The following is a 17,912-nucleotide window of genomic DNA, read 5'->3' as shown; positions in this document are numbered from 1 at the left end:
CATTCTGACATCGATAACCTCAAACTCTTGCAATAATTAATCGACAAATATGTTATAATGAAATCACAGATAATTTATAGTTTGTTCATATACTTTTCAACAGCTTTTGACAGGGTCGATAGACCCTGCCTATGGAGGAAATTGGTGAAAATGGGGATCCCTGATGCTATATTAAGATTAAATGTGGCGTTCTACTTTGAGTGGCCTTAAGCTAGGCTGTTTGTTAGCACCCTTACTCTTTTTCCAGTATGTAAGTGGTTTACCAGAGTGTCTACCAGTTATAGAGAATTGTCCACAAAAAATAGCTTCTCATGAATTCCACGCCTTAATATATGCCAACGATATTGTCATATTTGACTTAACATTGATTGAGCTACAATGCAATTTAGATGCTCTTTTCACTTAAACTGAAAAAAATATCTTGAAAGTAAATATTTCAAAGTCAAAAGTGGACCCTTTCAGGGGAAAGAAGCGTCACATCCACTTTATTTGGAAACTAGGAGGTACACTAGTAGAGATGGTAAACGAGTATGTATACCTAGGGAGACTATTTTCACAGATATGTGAAAATAACTCATCTACTGCACTTAGAATCCAAAGCCACAGCCCCCGTAAATGCTTTAAATAATTTTTATATTTACTCAGGAAAGAGGCATTTTCAAGCTTTTATGGAAATATACTGAATAAAGATCCTGACGTATGACGTATGCCTTAGAACTCCCCCCCCCCCCCCCCAAAAAAAAAAATAATGGCATTTCTAAACAAATGTGAAGGCAAACTTTTACGGAAAATAACTAACACTTGTCTGGCCACTCCAGTTCAGGGCCTTCGATTAGAATTGCAAAACACACAAGATGATGGACGGAATGTTGCACATTGGCAAAACATTCACCCCCAGTCACAGATCTGGGTTTAATCCATCGTTATTTTGCTCACCACGCCACCCCAGTTCAGACATGGCCATATGCAAATCAGTCTTGACCCTGTGCCTCATGGGAACAGTCCAGCCCGAACTGCCAAGCCATGTCTTCCCTGGACTGGAATCAAGCATCCTAGGACCGGTTTCGGGGTTTCACCCCTCTTCAGCCAGGATAGCTTGACTCCAGTGGCGTAGTAAGCACGGGACCCACGTCTGGGCATACCCTTCCCACATAGGGTGAACAGCAAAACACGCAAGATGATGGACGGAATGTTGCACATTGGCAAAACATTCACCCCCAGTCACAGATCTGGGTTTAATCCATCGTTATTTTGCTCACCACGCCACCCCAGTTCAGACATGGCCATATGCAAATCAGTCTTGACCCTGTGCCTCATGGGAACAGTCCAGCCCGAACTGCCAAGCCATGTCTTCCCTGGACCGGAATCAAGCATCCTAGGACCGGTTTCGGGGTTTCACCCCTCTTCAGCCAGGATAGCTTGACTCAAGTGGCGTAGTTAGCACGGGACCCACGTCTGGGCATACCCTTATCACATAGGGTGAACAGCAAAACACACAAGATGATGGACGGAATGTTGCACATTGGCAAAACATTCACCCCCAGTCACAGATCTGGGTTTAATACATTGTTATTTTGCTCACCCTATGACCCCTGCCCGGTGTCCATCGCAAAGTCAGTAGCCGAACCTTTCAGTAAAGCTCTGACCCCAGTGTTCAATTCTATGATTGAGACCGGATGTTTCCCTAGGCTCTGGAAAAAAGCATCAATCTTACCCCTCCTTAAAAAACCCAACTTAGACCCATTGGAACCCTCTAATTTCCGCCCTATTTCTAGGCTCCCATTACCAGCCAAAATGGTGGAAAAACCCCTCAATACACAACTAGCGGCCTTTCTTCTCAGATCTCAGACGTTAGATGAAACGCAGTATGGTTTCCGAAGTGGCCACAGTACAGAATCAGCACTTCTGAAAACCACGGATGAGATCAGAAGAGCGGTAGATTCGGGAGGAAGAGCAGCCTTGATACTATTAGATCTATCCGCTGCCTTTGACACAGTCCACCATCAACGCTGGTTGGATCGGCTCTGGGCATGCGGTATCCAGGGCAAAGCCTGGTATCTCATAAAATCCTTTCTGGCTGACAGATCCCAGGTGGTTTCCATGGGTGACTTCCGTTCAAGACCGTTTATCTTACCGTGCGGAGTCCCCCAGGGTTCGTCCCTGAGCCCGACCCTGTTTAATATCTACGTGTCCTCATTGGCCCTCATTATTAACCTTGGGTTTCGACTTAACATCCTACGCAGACGACACTCAAATAGTGGTATCCTTGCAGCCAGGACAGGAGGGCAGCTTGGTGAACAGATTTCATGACTGCATGATGGCAGTGAGCCACTGGATGGCGGAAAACTGCCTAAAGCTGAACTCCGATAAAACAGAGGTCATAGTGTTCGGAAATGCACCAAACGTTTGGAATGCTAAATGGTGGCCTGCTAGTATGGGGAACCTCCCGGTCCCAGTTCAAAAAGTAAAAAATTGGGAGTAATTGTAGATGACAAGTTGAATCTGGGGGCCCAAATTAATTCAGTCTCTTCTTCTACAACGCTTGTGCTGCGGACAGTGAAAACAATTCTGCCTTTCCTGCCGTCAGGAAGCCAGAAAACAGTGGTCTCTGCCTTGGTGATGTCCAGACTTGACTACTGTAACAGTCTCTATTTAAACATCCAGGAACGTTTTCTGAATAAGCTACAAAGGCTTCAAAACGCAGCGGCCAGACTACTGACCGGGATCCCCAAATTTGCACCGATCTCCAAAGAAATTCAGAAGCTACACTGGCTTCCAGTCAGGAAAAGGATGCTCTTCAAAACATTAAGCGCGGTTTTTAAGGCTCTCCATTCGACCGGGCCTGACTATTTGCAAAAGCATTTAAAGTGGTACATACCCACTAGAAATCTGCAGTCTTTGGGTGCGAAATTGGCTTCTATCCCCAAGATAAAAAAGCTCTCGTGGGGAGGCCGAAGATTTGTCGTGGGGGCAGCTAAGGCCTGGAATGATCTTCCGGTTCAGCTCAGAAATCTGCCTGATCTACTGTCCTTTAGAAAGGCATTAAAAACATGGCTATTCATCCTCTAAATCTGCGCACTCCACAGTAAGCTCCTTGGTAATTTAGCTACATAGGATTTGGTAACAGCGCCAGGACACCCCAGGGTAACCGTTGCGCTCTATAAATTAATTTAACATAACATAACAAGCACCACTGATCCCACCTCATAGACCCAGATCAAACCTCACCCACGAAAACTCACAGTACTTGTACACCTCATCTACTTCCCAAAGCAAGTACCAATCTTACCATGGCATAAAACATTTTTACCTAATCTTAACACACCCAAATATGAGCTAACCAGTTTTTCCCTAAGATTAATCTCAAGGGGCTTCGTCAATTATTGACTCTCAAAATTCAAAATTACTTGTTTTCTAATCACTGTAAAATTCCCTAAGGGTAAATATAAGGAAGGTGACACTGCACTAGGATGGCAGAAACTCGCCGCTTTATTTATTCATAAAACTATCTCCATCAACGCCCTCCAAAGATGCCTCAAAAGCCTCCTTCCAACGCAGCCCATCCAAAGGAGGTCTGCCAGGTTCTGTTATAAATGTGTCAGTGGCTGAAATTCCATTCATGTTAAATCCAAAAGATTATTGCAAACACAACTACCATAATGCAATAATGCTGATAAGACCAAAGAAACTTGTGCTAAAGATGGTGGGAGGCTAAACTGGTAACATGTGGACGCAGAGGTAGGAGTACACATTTTATATACATATCCAGATGTACAAGTTATATTTGATCATTTCCATGAGGAAGACTGCCCAATCCAAAATGGCACTAAAGGCGCCAGGCAATGTTTGATAGTATTGTAAAATGAGCCCAATTCAAAACTGGGCCCATTAAACTACCTTTAGAAGATAACTAAACCAATCCAAATTGTTGTAGGAAAATGAACCCAATTCAAAATGGTGCTCATACAAATGCCCATAGAGGATAACTAAGCCAATCCTAATTGGCGCTTGAAAACGTGCAAAAAGAAAAAGAGGAGGTTACCGTTTAGCTGCACGATATAGGAAGGAACCTTTGAGGAGGAAGGTCACATCCCTTGCACATTCTGTACTACCGACACAGTTAGGGCCCAACCTCCAACCAGGAATAAGTCCAACACCAGCTATGCTGATATGAGAAACAACAAGCTGGTGGTCAAGGACCCGCAGTCCGCTCATCACCAATAGAGTGGAAGACAACACCACGCCAGACTGGCAGAAACTCACTGCTTTCTTGGTATGTGTGCAACACATCTGACCACCAGTACCTCATTCACTAACTTCTGGTTAGAATCTGGAGAGCTGTGTGCCTAATTTGATTTTTGGAATGGTGTTGATATTGAAAAGTTACTGACTCCTCAAACAACATGATAATCCATTTGCAAAGTTGGTTCTGTCCCAATTCGTCAGTTTCTCCTTTGGGTATTGTGTTGGGTGACCTTGGGGAAGGACCACTGCTGCCTCCCCCAGGGCGCTTCCAAACAAGAATTTTTTAAAGGCGAACCAGTTTCTTTAAGGAGCACAGGCTGCTTTAAAGGAAAGAGGTAACTTCTTGATGATAGAAACCCGCTCATATTCACCTCTCTATGAATAACAGCGGAACAAACACTAGGAAATACATAAGAGAGCAGATTTGTCACAGCTACACACTTAGCCGAGAGCAATGCAAAGTTACACATCATACACTTCACTAAGATACCTATGAAAGATGAATTGCCCTTCAAGCACAGACCTGATTGCTTCAACATATGCACAGCATGGAAACCAGGCTTGCCAAATAATGTGATCAAATCATAGAGGTAATCAAACCACATCCAAATGCAAGCATCTTAAAAAAACAAATAAGTACACATCCTAATAAGTGAACTTCAGAACAGCAAGTCAATAGTTCACTCAGTGGAGGAGAAAATTGAGATAGGACAACACAACAAAATAGGCCAGTCCTATCTTTCTATGTGCGGAGTTCTGTGCCCCAACTGTGTAGTCTCTGCATTCGTAAACGTACTAAATGCATTTTTGTGAATGCTGAAAAAGCGTGAACTTACACACACATGTAAGTTTACCTTTGTGAATCAGGCCCTATGTTTCTTAAGTGTCCATGTGCCTGGTTTTGTGGTTTCGAAAGAAAAAAAGTTCCTTTTTAACTTTGTGTGTACATATTTGTTATTTGTTATTTCATGTTTTATCCTGTGCTTTTGACGTGAAATACTCATAGGTGCAAAGCTGCCTTTTCTGCATGATCACCCCCGATTTTTTGCCTTTTTTTCTGGGTCCTATTCTTTCTGGTTTTAAGCCACCGTGCATTTTACTACTGCTAAACATTAGTAAAGTCTGTGCTTCCCCTCTAAAAGATGAGTGTTTCGTTTGAACTGCCTGTTTGGCCTATTTAACGATGTTTGAAATCCTGTGTAAATGGTGCCTAAAGTGTACCTATGGCAAGGAAAGGTAATGTCATATATGCACAGCAGTGTATATTTACACCACCCACACAGGTCACAAAAATATATTTCTGTCTGGAGCACCATTTTGCCCTTGCCAGTCTACAGTTTAAATGCACTGACATGTGGCAGGTAAGTGCCTTTAACATGGCAAAAAAGCCTACTTTATATATTCATAAGTCTCCCCTAAAGTGGGCCTTAAAGTCTTCAGGGCAGGGTGTTAATGTAAAAACATAGGACACACTACGGTTTGGTTGCTGTGCTCTCACAGTGAACTAAACCCCAAGACCTATTTAAGTTTGTACACCTGTCTAGAGCTTTCCCTTAAATGCCTTGGTGGACTTAAAATCTTTATTGAAATTCTTCAAAGTTATTCCTTGCTTAGTTTTTAAAAATATTACTTAATGGTGAAATCAGAATTTTATAAATGAATCAAAAAAGTAACTTACCATTCTTTATACCTCCAGAGCTGAAATTCGCATTCTTGGCTGGGAGGGTTACCGACTGGCTCGGAGCACTGCGGCTTGCCTGTGGGCCCAGGGAATGCCAATAGGTGTTAACTGCTGACCACTTTGCAGGGATTAGCTATTTGGAAGGGGATAGTAATGTTTGGCAGAACAAAGACAGACTAGACAGCCAGGCTCCAGCCACAATAGGAGAGAAACTATATTGATCATGTCGGGGAGTAGAGTGGCTAAGAGGTTGAAGACTGGCCAGTCTATTGGTATCCTGGCCCTGCCATGTTGAAACAAAAATAATGTTACATTAGGTCAAAGAGGAAGTGCTGCAAAGGGAGTTAGGGAGCTGTGAGAAAACCACCTCATTCTCAGAATATTTCCAGACCTGAGACGACTTCATCTGAAGAAGAAGGCCCTGCTGGAGAAAGAAGAATCCTGACTTCTGATTCTTACTGGAAGGAGGGACACGTCCAATGTCTCATGGATTTCAAATTTTAGCTAGCACTCAGAGTCTGGAACTGCACTCCAAGGGCCAAGGTATTAGACTTCAGATTACCTGCTTCAGGGCCTCAAAAAGCAGAGGGCCCAGCTGCCTAAAGACGACTAGACCCTGCTGTAGGCCTGGTTGGAGAGAGACCTGGTACTCAGAAGCCTATCCTTAGGAGCTAGGGGCCGCCGAGCTGACCAGAAGAAGTTTTCCCAACAACTTGAGACTAAGAGCTTGATTTATATTGTGGCGAGCGGCCCGTTTCTCTGTTAGGGAGATGGAGTAAATTACTTTGTCGTCCTAACAGAGGTGCCGCCCTCCAAATTTAGAACTCACGCCAAGCAGGCAGTTATTTATTTGTTTTGTTTGTTTTTATTGATTTTGCAGTAAACAATGACAAGTACAACTTGAAGGCGTCACCTAATATCGTAGCAAGAGATGTCATAATAATTATCATGCAAGGTAATCATCCAGTACACACTCAGTTATCATTCTGCATGCAGTACACTGATCCCCACTAATTAAGCAGTCATTTCTTAAAGCAATGGCAGGAGCTGGCATCACAGCAGTTCCTGTCAAAGCTTTTTGAAGTTTGGTGCACAGCTCTGTCAACATTACAGAGCCATGCACTAAACTGTTATGTTTTTTCATTTTCAAAAAGAAAATCCGAAAGTGGAATTTTCTTTTTGAAAATAAAAAAAAAGAGAATGCTCCCATCACCATGGGAGTCCTCTCACATGGTGAGGATGTTTTTAGCAGTTTTTACTTCCCTTTACCCCTAGGGCTTTTCTGGTGGTGAGGGGCAGTGAAAATTGACCTCTATTTCTGCCTATCTAAGTAGGCAAACAAGGGGCACCCTACACTCAACACTGTCAATAAAAAAAGCCCTTGTTGCACACTACACGTGAACAACATGCGTTTCAAGGGTGCCCCACATTTTCTCTTCCAGCGGGGAAGACTTTATATCTATTCATAAACCCCCATGTGTATCTTTAAAAATGAAAACACAGGGCCACCCCCCCCCCCCCACCCCCCCTATGGTGATTCTGACAAGTTTTCGGATACAAATACAAATGTGATGTGTTTGGGAAGTACTTCACGCAAGCATCACCCAGGGAACAGTTGGCAGGTGCTCTGCATTTTGCTCACTTTCTCATCATCAGCACTTTCCCACAAAGGAGTGGAAACCAACTCCCAAAACATAAGTGAGATAATGCTGTGTGTGACCTAATTTGTTTTGTGCACATCTAAATAATACATTCCCTACAGACCCCCTTTAAAGAAAGAGACCTCTGGCCCTCCAAAAGTTAAATTTGAGTTACCGGAAAACACAATACATTTGTCTTTAATTCGTTGTGCCAATACTCATCCTAAAAACCATACCATTTTTGTAGACCATGATGAAAGAAAAATGTGGGGCACCCTTGAAACGCTTGCTGTTTATGTGTAATGTGCAACAAGGGATTATTTTGGTGAGAATCATCAAAAGTAAGACTGAGTACACAGTTATATATTTAAATGTGACAACAAAAAGTGATTGAGACTTTCCCGCAGATTAGGATAAGAAACAATTTACAGTTTTGCATCATATTATGGAGTACCGTAGACTGTTTTTTTTAAGTCCTGTTGACAACAGGCTGCGCTGCTGGAATGATTGTACAGGATACAGCTATTAATTCTCTTTTATTTTTGGTTCCAGTGCAGATGAACGCTTTGATTCAACTTTTCACACCAATGTCCTCGTGAATTCTTCTGGAGCTTGTCAATACATTCCGCCAGGTAAGAAGTGACCAGGACACGTTTTGTTTATCATTTGAAAAATCTTTATGCTTACTTACAACTTTATTGCAATCACACAGATCCTAAAAAGTATACAACAAATAAACTCCCAGGAAGGTATACACCGAAATATATAGATAAAATATGTATAGCATAAAAATTGATAAAAACATTTGTACAAATCCAAAGTGGCAGGGCCCCTAAATACAGTTTTAAGGTGCATGTGTGCAAAGCAGCAATATGTATGGCAGAGAATAAGGTGCTCGAAGTTCCCACAAGTACCACATGGATACCAATCTTCATATCTTTATGGCATTCTGCAATATATAGAAGTGCATGCTTTTTTCATGCAGTAAAGAAAATGCATTGACAATTTTAATACTCTGCGATGTATTTGGGCACTGGCTTCAAAGTTTTTCAGATGCAAACCTTCAAGAGCATTTATTCAGAACTAAGGGACAATTTTAATTTCAACAACTTTATCCAGTGGCAGCTGGCAACATATTTTTTTTTGTCCGACCAGCATCAAATCATGACAGACATATCATATTGTACTAATGATTAACATAGTATGCAGAGCATTTCCCACATTCTAGTGCATAACGTAAGTATGCAATCCCTCATGTTACAATGGTAATACAACTTCTGTGCAATTATCATGATTTATTATTTTTCCATGACATGTTAAATTACATTTATTGTATGCATATCTATTTACTGTCTTGGTCCCCCCTAGCAGTCTACCTGGGTCTGTGATGCATCAGTTTCCTCCTGTGTATGTTGTAAGTATTGTACTAACGGCTCCCAGAACTCCGTAGGCCGCGAAGCTTGTGGAAGTTCTTCTGCATAAACCTCCAAAGTTTATCTGCAGTAGGTCATGTCAGTGAGCCAGTTTTTGAGACTTGGGGGCCTCTTACTTCCCCAGCGTATAGCTATTCGCCTTTTCGCAAGTAATAATGCCACAGCCAGAACTTCAGTTTTTTGGATAACTTAAGTTTGCATGCACCTAAAATGCAAACCATAGGTGTGTTCGTTATCTGCTCAGCTAACATATTAGTGAGTGTGTCCGTGATGTCCTGCCAGTATTTATGGAGTTGTGGGCATGCCCATGACATATGTAGGAAGTCAGCATTCGGTGTGTTACATCTCTGACATTTATCGTCTTCTCTAAGACTGTATTTGTGTAATTTCACCGGGGTATAGTATATTTGGTGCAGAAACTTGAAGTGAATAATACGTAGATTGCAGTTTGGCGTAAGGAGCTGTAACTGTGTGCAACTATATTTCCAGTCTGACTCATCTATAGCCTCACCAATTGTGGTTGCCCAACTCTGCATTGCTATATCTGAGCCCCTTCTCTGTTCATCTTGTGCTGCGTTGTATAAGTTTAACCAGTTTCTGACGTGTAGGCGCCGTTAGCAGTATCTGCAGCGCGTTCAATTGTGTAGGTTCATCTGGGAACGACCTATACAACTCCCTAATTGCCATACGCAATCTCAGATATGCAAACTTCTTTAGTGGCGATTGGTGTGCACAGAGTGATGGGTCCTCTAGTTCAATAAACTTATTATGTGGGAACACTTTTTCCATGTTTGTTAGACCCATCTCTTCTAGTAGCATTAGCATTTTCCTTTCTTGAGTAACTGTAAGTTTGGGGTGATGAGCTAATGGAAGTGCCTTAGCATATATTGGGAGCTTGTTTGCCCTATATGCTAGTGTGTGCCATACTCTAGAGGTGCAGTGAACCGCATGTATCCTCCCAGGTGGCGTAAATCTGATCGGGTCCATGATAAATGTGGTCAGCGGTAACGGGTGCACACTTTCGTACTCCACCGCTATGTTTGGAATATATGCATGAGGTTGGACCCAATCATGAGCGTGTTGTGCTTGCGCACAATAAAAATATAATTGGAGATTTGGGGCTCCAAAGCCCCCATGGTGATATGGTTGTGTTAGGGTTTTCCAGCTTACACTGGCCTGTTTCCCGGCCCATGTTAAGCGTTGTAGGACAGATCTTATTCAACAAATATTGCTTGTGTTAGCCAAATCTGTATATTCCAGAATAAGCCAAGTCTGTGTATTCCAGAATAAATATAAAAATCTAAGAAGCACAATCATTTTTTGCAATGCTATTCGATCTGCTAGCGATCGCGGCATTTTGATCCACTTATTTACCTGTTCTTCAAGTTTTAACATTGCTCTGCTATAGTTTTCTCTGATTACCGTGTCTGGATCCCTATATATCCATATGCCCAGATATTTCACCGGATCTGTTTGCCATTTCAGAGGATAGTCCAGACTCAGTTGTGGTGTTGCAGTTGTGAGAGGGATAACTACAGATTTGTCCCAGTTGATTCGGAGACCTGAATAATGCTCAAATCTAATATATTCCCTAATAAGTGGGTTTAGATGAATGTCAGGGTGGCGCGCATATAGGACCATGTCATCCGCATATAATGATATGCCAATAGGATGAAGGTTAAATTGTAGCGCTGACTCTGGATGTTTTTGCCGAACCTTACATGCTAAAGGCTCTAAAGTTAGCACAAATAACAGTGGGGACAGCGGGCAGCCCTGTCTCCTACCTCTACTTATTTCAATTGGGTCTGAGGTGTTCCCGTTTATTCGGATTCGTGCCCTGGCTTTTGCATAGAGCAATGCGATCCATTTCAGGAATGGCTCAGGAAAGCCCATCCTTCTCAATGTTGTGAACATAAAGTCCCATTCCACTGAACTGAAAGCCTTCGCCGCGTCCAGTAAGGCTGTGGCAGCTGGTAAGTCTGTGTCTAAATGATGATACAGTGCAAAAATGGTACTTATGTTGTGTGCAGTAGACATTGTTGGTATGAAGCCCGCTTGGTCCGGCAACACCAGGTTACATAATAGTGGTTGTATTCTTGTTGCTATAATTTTGGCTAGTATTTTAGCGTCTATATTTATCAGGCACGACGGACGATAGGAGTCGCATTTAGTTAGATCTTTATCTGGCTTGGGAAGCGCTATCAGGAGTGCTTTACGGAATGAAGGCGGGAGCGTGCCTTCTTCGTATGCTTCTTCGTACATTTCCGCCAAATGAGGAATCAATACTTCCCGAAACTCTTTGTAAAATTCTCCTGGGAGACCATCCAGGCCAGGGGCCTTATTGTTTGGGAGGGAGTTTATCACGTCCCTAATCTCTTCTTTTGTGATATGGTGGCAGAAATACTCGCGGTGGGTGTCGGATAACCAAGCCAGTGCTATATCATCTAGATAATCGTTAGTTTCAGAGGTGGGTACTGTCGACTTGGTGGTGTATAGATGGGCATAGTATCTGGTAAAACAATCCAGTATAGCTGGGGTGTCATAAAGTAGTTGGTGTTCTTCATCAACAAGCTGTGTTATGTACAGTGTTGTATGTGCAGGGTTTATTTTGTACAACAATGCACTTCCCGGTCGCCCTCCCTCTCCGTAGTTTCTAGCCGTGTGTCTACATGATAAATATTTTTATCTCGTCATCTGCAAATTCATGGTATTTCTCTAACTTTTTCCTGATTTCCGCTAATATTTTGACATCTTCTGTCACTATGTATTCTGCCTCTAGTCTTGTGATATCCCGTTCTATCATCTGCAGTTGTTGTTGGATGTTTTTTAGTATCCCGTGTTTGCTGATACAGTGACCTCTCACCGTGACCTTAAAGGTCTCCCACAGTGTCTTTGCACTACTGATGCATCCAGTATTATGATCAAAATAGTCCACTATCGCCTGATGCAATTCGCATCTAAATACCTGGTCTAGAAGGGCAGTATGTTGCAGCCGCCATGTAAATTGACGTGGGGTGTGCGTCGGGATGGCTAATGAGAGGCATACCGGGGCGTGGTCTGACAATGTTTTGGGTAAATGTTTCACCTCCGTCCTGTGTTGTCAACCAGTAATCCAGTCTAGACCATGTATGATGTGTTAATGACATGCAAGTGCCTTCTTTGCGGCTAGGGTGTCTCATTCTCCATATATCAACCAAAGGCCACTCTTCCAACCCCTCCCTCAAGACCTTAGCTGATTGTTTGCCCTATCTATAATTTCCAGTTGATCTATCCAGGGTGGGGTCAAGGCATCTATTAAAATCACCGCCCCATATGATAGCTGCAGGTTGTAACTCCCTTAATGTCGACCACATTTTTGCATAGAAAGCCGGGTCATCAGTGTTTGGGCCATATACATTGACAATTGTTAGGACAGTGGCTCCTAAGTTACCCAGAACCATAACATATCTACCCTGATCGTCTTTAATAGCTTTAATCAGTGTAAATGGGGTATTGCGTTTGATCAGTATCATTACCCCCTGGCATATGAAGAGTGCAAGGATGCTAACCTATATGCCGCCCATCTCGCACCAATCTTGCCCTCTCTGAGATCTGTTAGATGTGTGTCCTGTATACAGGCTACATCTATCTTGTGCCTATCTAAATAGGCGAGGACTTTACATATTTTCCGTAAATTTTGAAGTCAACGAAAATTCCAAGTCATGAATTTCAATGTTCTAAGGTGTTTTGGATTGCCAGCCATGTGTCAACATGACACCTACAGCTTTCTGCTGGTGTGTAGTAAGCCATGCAGTACTATGCATATATGCCTCTGTCTTCTCAACACTGGTCAGTGTTTTCTTTTTCGTTCCTCCACCACCCCCCTCCCACTCCACCTTTCCCCTTTCAGCGGAGACAATCCCATAAAAGTGTAACATACCCTTAATCCCTGCCCCCCCCCCCCCCCCCAATAAAGAAAACTAACTGGTGTGGTTCACACAAAGAGGCGGGAGCTGCCAATCCAGGGAACCCTTGTGATGATGACAAGGGAGACACCATACCTTAATAGTTCTGAGGCACATCTGAGCTCACAGCAATTTAAACTTAAGGCAACCGATCACACCGCTTTACACAGTGGTTGTTCTCTTACATAGAGAAACCGTCAGGGGGAATCAATCGGTGTTCGTCCAATCTCCCTGTGTCCGCTTTAGTGTGTGCCTTCTACAATAAACTGTATATAGCTAATTACTATTTGAGTAATGCCACAACTAGTACATGACTTAATGACCCAGGCCTCCGTTATATTTAAATCTATCCTGTATCATAAGAGCAGTCGATACAACCAGTCTCTGAGCTAAAAATGTCTTGGAGTGCCCAGTGCTCACTGCAGGGCGTTGTGGGCTTTTGGGACATGTTAAAGACTGTGCAGTGGAAACAATCTAATTTCCTTGCTCGCTACTCCACATCTGATGTGCTTGCCTGGTCATCCCGTCTGTCCCTCGGAGATCTCCTTCTCACACTCTGTGCTCCTTTCTGTTGTAGATATTTCAGAATGTCTTTGGGATCGTTATATATTTTGGTTTTACCTTCAACAGTCACTCTGAGTCTTGCAGGGTACAGCATCGCGTATTTAATGTTGAGATCACGCAGCTTCCGTTTCACCAGGTCATATTTCTTCCGCGCCTCTTGGACTGATGGCGTAAAGTCGGGGTACAATGATATCTTCATACCTTCATGTCTTAGGGTGCCTAATTTGCGTGCCGTTCGACAAGCCGCGTCACAATCTCTATAATTTAACAATTTGGCGATAATAGGCCTCAGCCTGGCACCCGCTGGTGGTGGTGGGGGTAAGGATCTGTGTGCCCTTTCGACTATGAAGACATCAGAGAAGCTTTCTCTGCCCAGGAGAGTGATCAATAAGTTCTCCACGTATTTTTCCATAGTCGCTGTATTCGTTGTTTCCGCAATTCCCATCAGGCGTATGTTGCTTCTGCGAGATCTCGCGTACAAGTCCTCTGCTTTTGCTGTTAACACTGCCAATTGTTTATCCATTTTCGCCTGTTTGGTTTCCAATTGGTTGTGGATGTCCTCAGTTTCGGATATTCGACATTCCGCCATGTCGATTCTCTCTGTGTGCCGGTCCATGCGCTCAGACATGCCGTCCATTCTGTACGTTAGAGAATCAATCTTGCCATCAATATTAGCTAAGGCTGCTTGTATTGTTGTGAACATGGCTTGCACCGTGTCCTGTGCAAAACTGCTAGTTGATTCCGCCCCTTGTGCTGATGTTTGTTGTACGTCTGTGTTTTGTTCGGGTGCTTTCTTGGCATGGTCAAACTGCAGCTTAGTCTTGTTCTTGTCTGGGTTACCCATACTTCTGGCAATAGCGTTGACCGGGTATAACACCTCAAAAATAATCGTATATTATATTTACCACCCTAGTTTCCAGACGACTGTCCGGGCCGTTGCTGCAATAGTGGTTTGAGCACTTTTTTCTTTTTCCCCTTTTTATGAAGCATTGTTTTGTAGTGCTCTCAACCGCCAGTTACAGTGTGCCAGTGAATCCATGGATCTGCGTCACACAACGCCTGCGACTCCCAGGTCCGCAGTGGCCTGCTATGCTACCTGTGTGTTCCTATATCGTTTACGAGTGTGGGGGTAGCACAACAAGCCTATGCTTATCTGCTCCTAAGTGGCTATGTGGCCTGCTATAGTGCACTTGACTCACAGTCCCTGACTGATAACGATAAAGTACCCAGGACCGCTTCCGCCAACAGTGGTGGTTATAAGCCACTGCAGTATTACGTGCTAACGGAGCACTGCTTGCTGCTGATCTCCGCGCCCCCTCGGTCTTGCGTGCTCCTCCCAATGGGACCGCTATACTAGTTCTTGTTGCGCCAATGACATGCACTGAGGGATCGCTGCAACTGGACCTCCCAAGGGTGGCTCACTCACGTGTTCCATGCCCTCCGCATCAGTAGATCTAATCGGCTTAGGGAGTCTGGACACAATGGCATGTAGTCACAAATATGGCGTCTTAGCGCCCACGGGCATCTTCTTCGCCTCCCGCCTTTCCTCCGATATCGCCATCAGCGTGTCCTTTCCATCCCTTGGTCCTCAGAGCCCTTCTGTGCCGAATATGTAGCGTATATCTTGGTGTCTGAGAGATGCAGCCATCTGTCAGCTCTGCTAGCTCCGCCCTGGCAGCTGGCAACATTAATATATGGTGAGGCACTCACCATAAATGCTGCTGGCCGCCAGGCCCTCCTTCCAGTGCTCCTCTCCCTGCAACAATCTTGGGGGTGACGAGGAGCTTTCCTTCTAAGTGCAGCGCAAATCCAACCAATCCTTTATCTGCTCTCATGCTGTTTTCAGCTTGAGAACAGTTTCAGGATTAGTTGAATCAGGCTAACCCATCGCTTATTTTGAGGCTAGGGGCCTGTGCCAGCAATCCCTTGGCTGTTTCTCAGCTCTGGGATTCCTGGGGTCGAAGTGCGCATGTCTTATAGGCTTTCTATTAGATGGGGGTTCGCAGCTGAGAGAGTCCAGTAGGCAGATAGTAGTAGAAAAATAGCTTTTTTTATTTCTATTTTAATAAGCTCATCTGTTATAAAACTGTCCAGTCAACGCGTTTCATTCCCTTATCGGGAACTTCATCAGGGCTGAAACATGACAAGACACCATGCATATTACATTCAAATCTTAAGACACAGGACTTACAAAACAACCACATATATCACAAATTACATTCAGTGAACCAGACTGAGAAGAAAAAGCAACCAACAATTAACTGTTACATTTAAAATCACATGTATGACCAGAAACCAACACCCATTTTAAGTGTCAACAATTGTATGTACAAGAAAAGCAACCTACAGGTCTATTAATAAATCATATTTATAAAAAATCAATTGTATTTGAATTAGAAATGCACCTGATGTATAAAAGATCCAAACTATATGGATTCCATTCAGTACAATCAAAAATTATAATAAAATTCCAAGTGGCACCAAATGTTTTTTTCACGTTTAGCACCTGTAACATTTGTGATTTTAGGGGTGAATAAAATCATGAGCTTTGCTTACAATGGCTCGGCTTGTCATTTATGTTATCGGTTGCTCATGTGGGTTAATCTATGTAGGCAGTACCAAACAGAGCCTAAAAATAAGAATCCAGGAACACAGGAGGGCCATCCTCAAAAGGGATTTAAGGTACCCTCTCACAGAACATTTTATAAAAAATCCCAATGGCCAGGCAAACTTTTGGTTTCATGCCATCGAGCATGAAGAAATGATGGTAAGAGGTGGTGATAGAGAATTACAGTTAAAGCAGTGTGAATCGAAATGGATTTGTAAGCTACGGAGTATCACCAATGGTTTTAATACTGAACATGAAATGCACTATTTTCTTGAAAATGATTGATATATAGGCTGGGAGCAGTCGCTATGCCGTTTTTGTTTTGGGGACATTTTGCCATTGTACATTGGCATGGTGTATAAATATGTTAAATTATGTGCACCCAATCACGGGTTAAAACGTCACACTGTGGTTAGTCTGTTGATGTACCTACATTTGTCAAGAACTGTTTGTTTTACTTCCCCAAGCTGAAGTCCTTATTGGATGACCATGAATCAACGTGCTAATTGTGACAACCGTGTTAAATCCTTTTACTCTATACTCTTTGAATAATTTTGGAATACCACCTTGAATGATTATCTAACTATGAGTCAAATGAGGAGATTCCTTTAAAAATCTTTTTTCCCTATTCTTTGAATTTCACAGGTACAGATATGTACCATTTTTGGGGAACACACTGGTACTGTGGTCCCATTGGATCACTATGTCGTAATCATATGCTCCATAGTATGTGTTTCAGTCCCAATGAGAATATGATCTGTACTACACACGTTCACAAAACCTCAAAAAAACTGCATCTTTGCTTTTATTATTTTTTCTGAACGCCATAGATGGAGCTCGTTCTCATCCTTTTTTCTTGTAAACCTGGATTGAAACCATCCTCTAGATAAGGGCCTCATTGCCCCTTAATATGAATATCAGTCCCAAAGAGAATAGGATCTGCATTACACACATTCACAGTACCTCCATAGATCTGCTCACTGTTTAAGGTTCTGTTAACATGTGACCAATCACTTATGACGCCCATTTTCATCTTTTCCTTACAAACTTGGATAGAAGCCACTTTCTATGCTTCTTGACATTCAACTATGAATCGTGTAACTATTTGCTCGTCCACGGTGTTACCCTAACTGGCTCAATCTGTTCATTTGGCTGGTGAATGGGTCTGTTATTTTTATGCACCGCGGTATAATATTAGAAATTTCGGGGAGTGATTTATGCTCACTACCTCCGTTGCGATGTTATCATTGGACGCAGGGCGGGGGTTGTGATCGTTGGACCGTCTAATATTCAGGATAGTGACGGGTTTTTATGTGGTTAGGTGCAGACAAGGTTAATTTATTTACTAACCATTTGTCCCTGTTAAAAATTGTATTACATATTCCTTTGCCCCGGTACTTCCTTTATAACTCGGGAATGGGGAAACATACCATTTAAAAAGGTTGCCATTTAAAGAGTGTGGCGTGCTTTCCATTTCTCCAAATATAAGTAAATGTGGTAGACAGAGCGCCAAGCCATCCACATCTGGTATGCGAGCAGCCCACATTCGTCCCTGATATTTTTCTCCTTACCTCAACCGTGCATCAAGAGATTCCTTTCTTTTCTTCTCGTCGATACCAAAGCGGATACCGCCATCGGTACAAATATACAGGGCTCCACTCCCAACTCGTTAAGACAGCCAATCAACATATCGTGTGATTAAGCTGAGCCGCAACAAAAAAAACCCACCATTTTTCCCCATTCCTTTCTCCCCCGTTATTACGCGAGTCCGGCGTTCAATGTGATTTCTTTTTGGGG

At 43.0% G+C, this 17,912-nt stretch overlaps 1 protein-coding gene across 1 annotated transcript in view; it reads left to right on the top strand.

Moving 5' to 3' along the window:
* LOC146866582 (neuronal acetylcholine receptor subunit alpha-7-like) overlaps positions 1-17,912 on the top strand; it is a 1,495,911-nt gene that overhangs the window by 689,689 nt on the left and 788,310 nt on the right. The window contains exon 5 of the mRNA XM_085640655.1: positions 8,119-8,198. Within this exon, the coding sequence (XP_085496781.1) occupies positions 8,119-8,198 (80 nt within the window). The remainder of the gene's footprint in view (positions 1-8,118; positions 8,199-17,912) is intronic.

The sequence above is a fragment of the Triturus cristatus genome, chromosome 2_1 (genome assembly GCF_964204655.1).
Source record: "Triturus cristatus chromosome 2_1, aTriCri1.1, whole genome shotgun sequence".
Taxonomy (NCBI): domain Eukaryota; kingdom Metazoa; phylum Chordata; class Amphibia; order Caudata; family Salamandridae; genus Triturus; species Triturus cristatus.
This window is presented reverse-complemented; position numbering and strand designations above follow the sequence as displayed.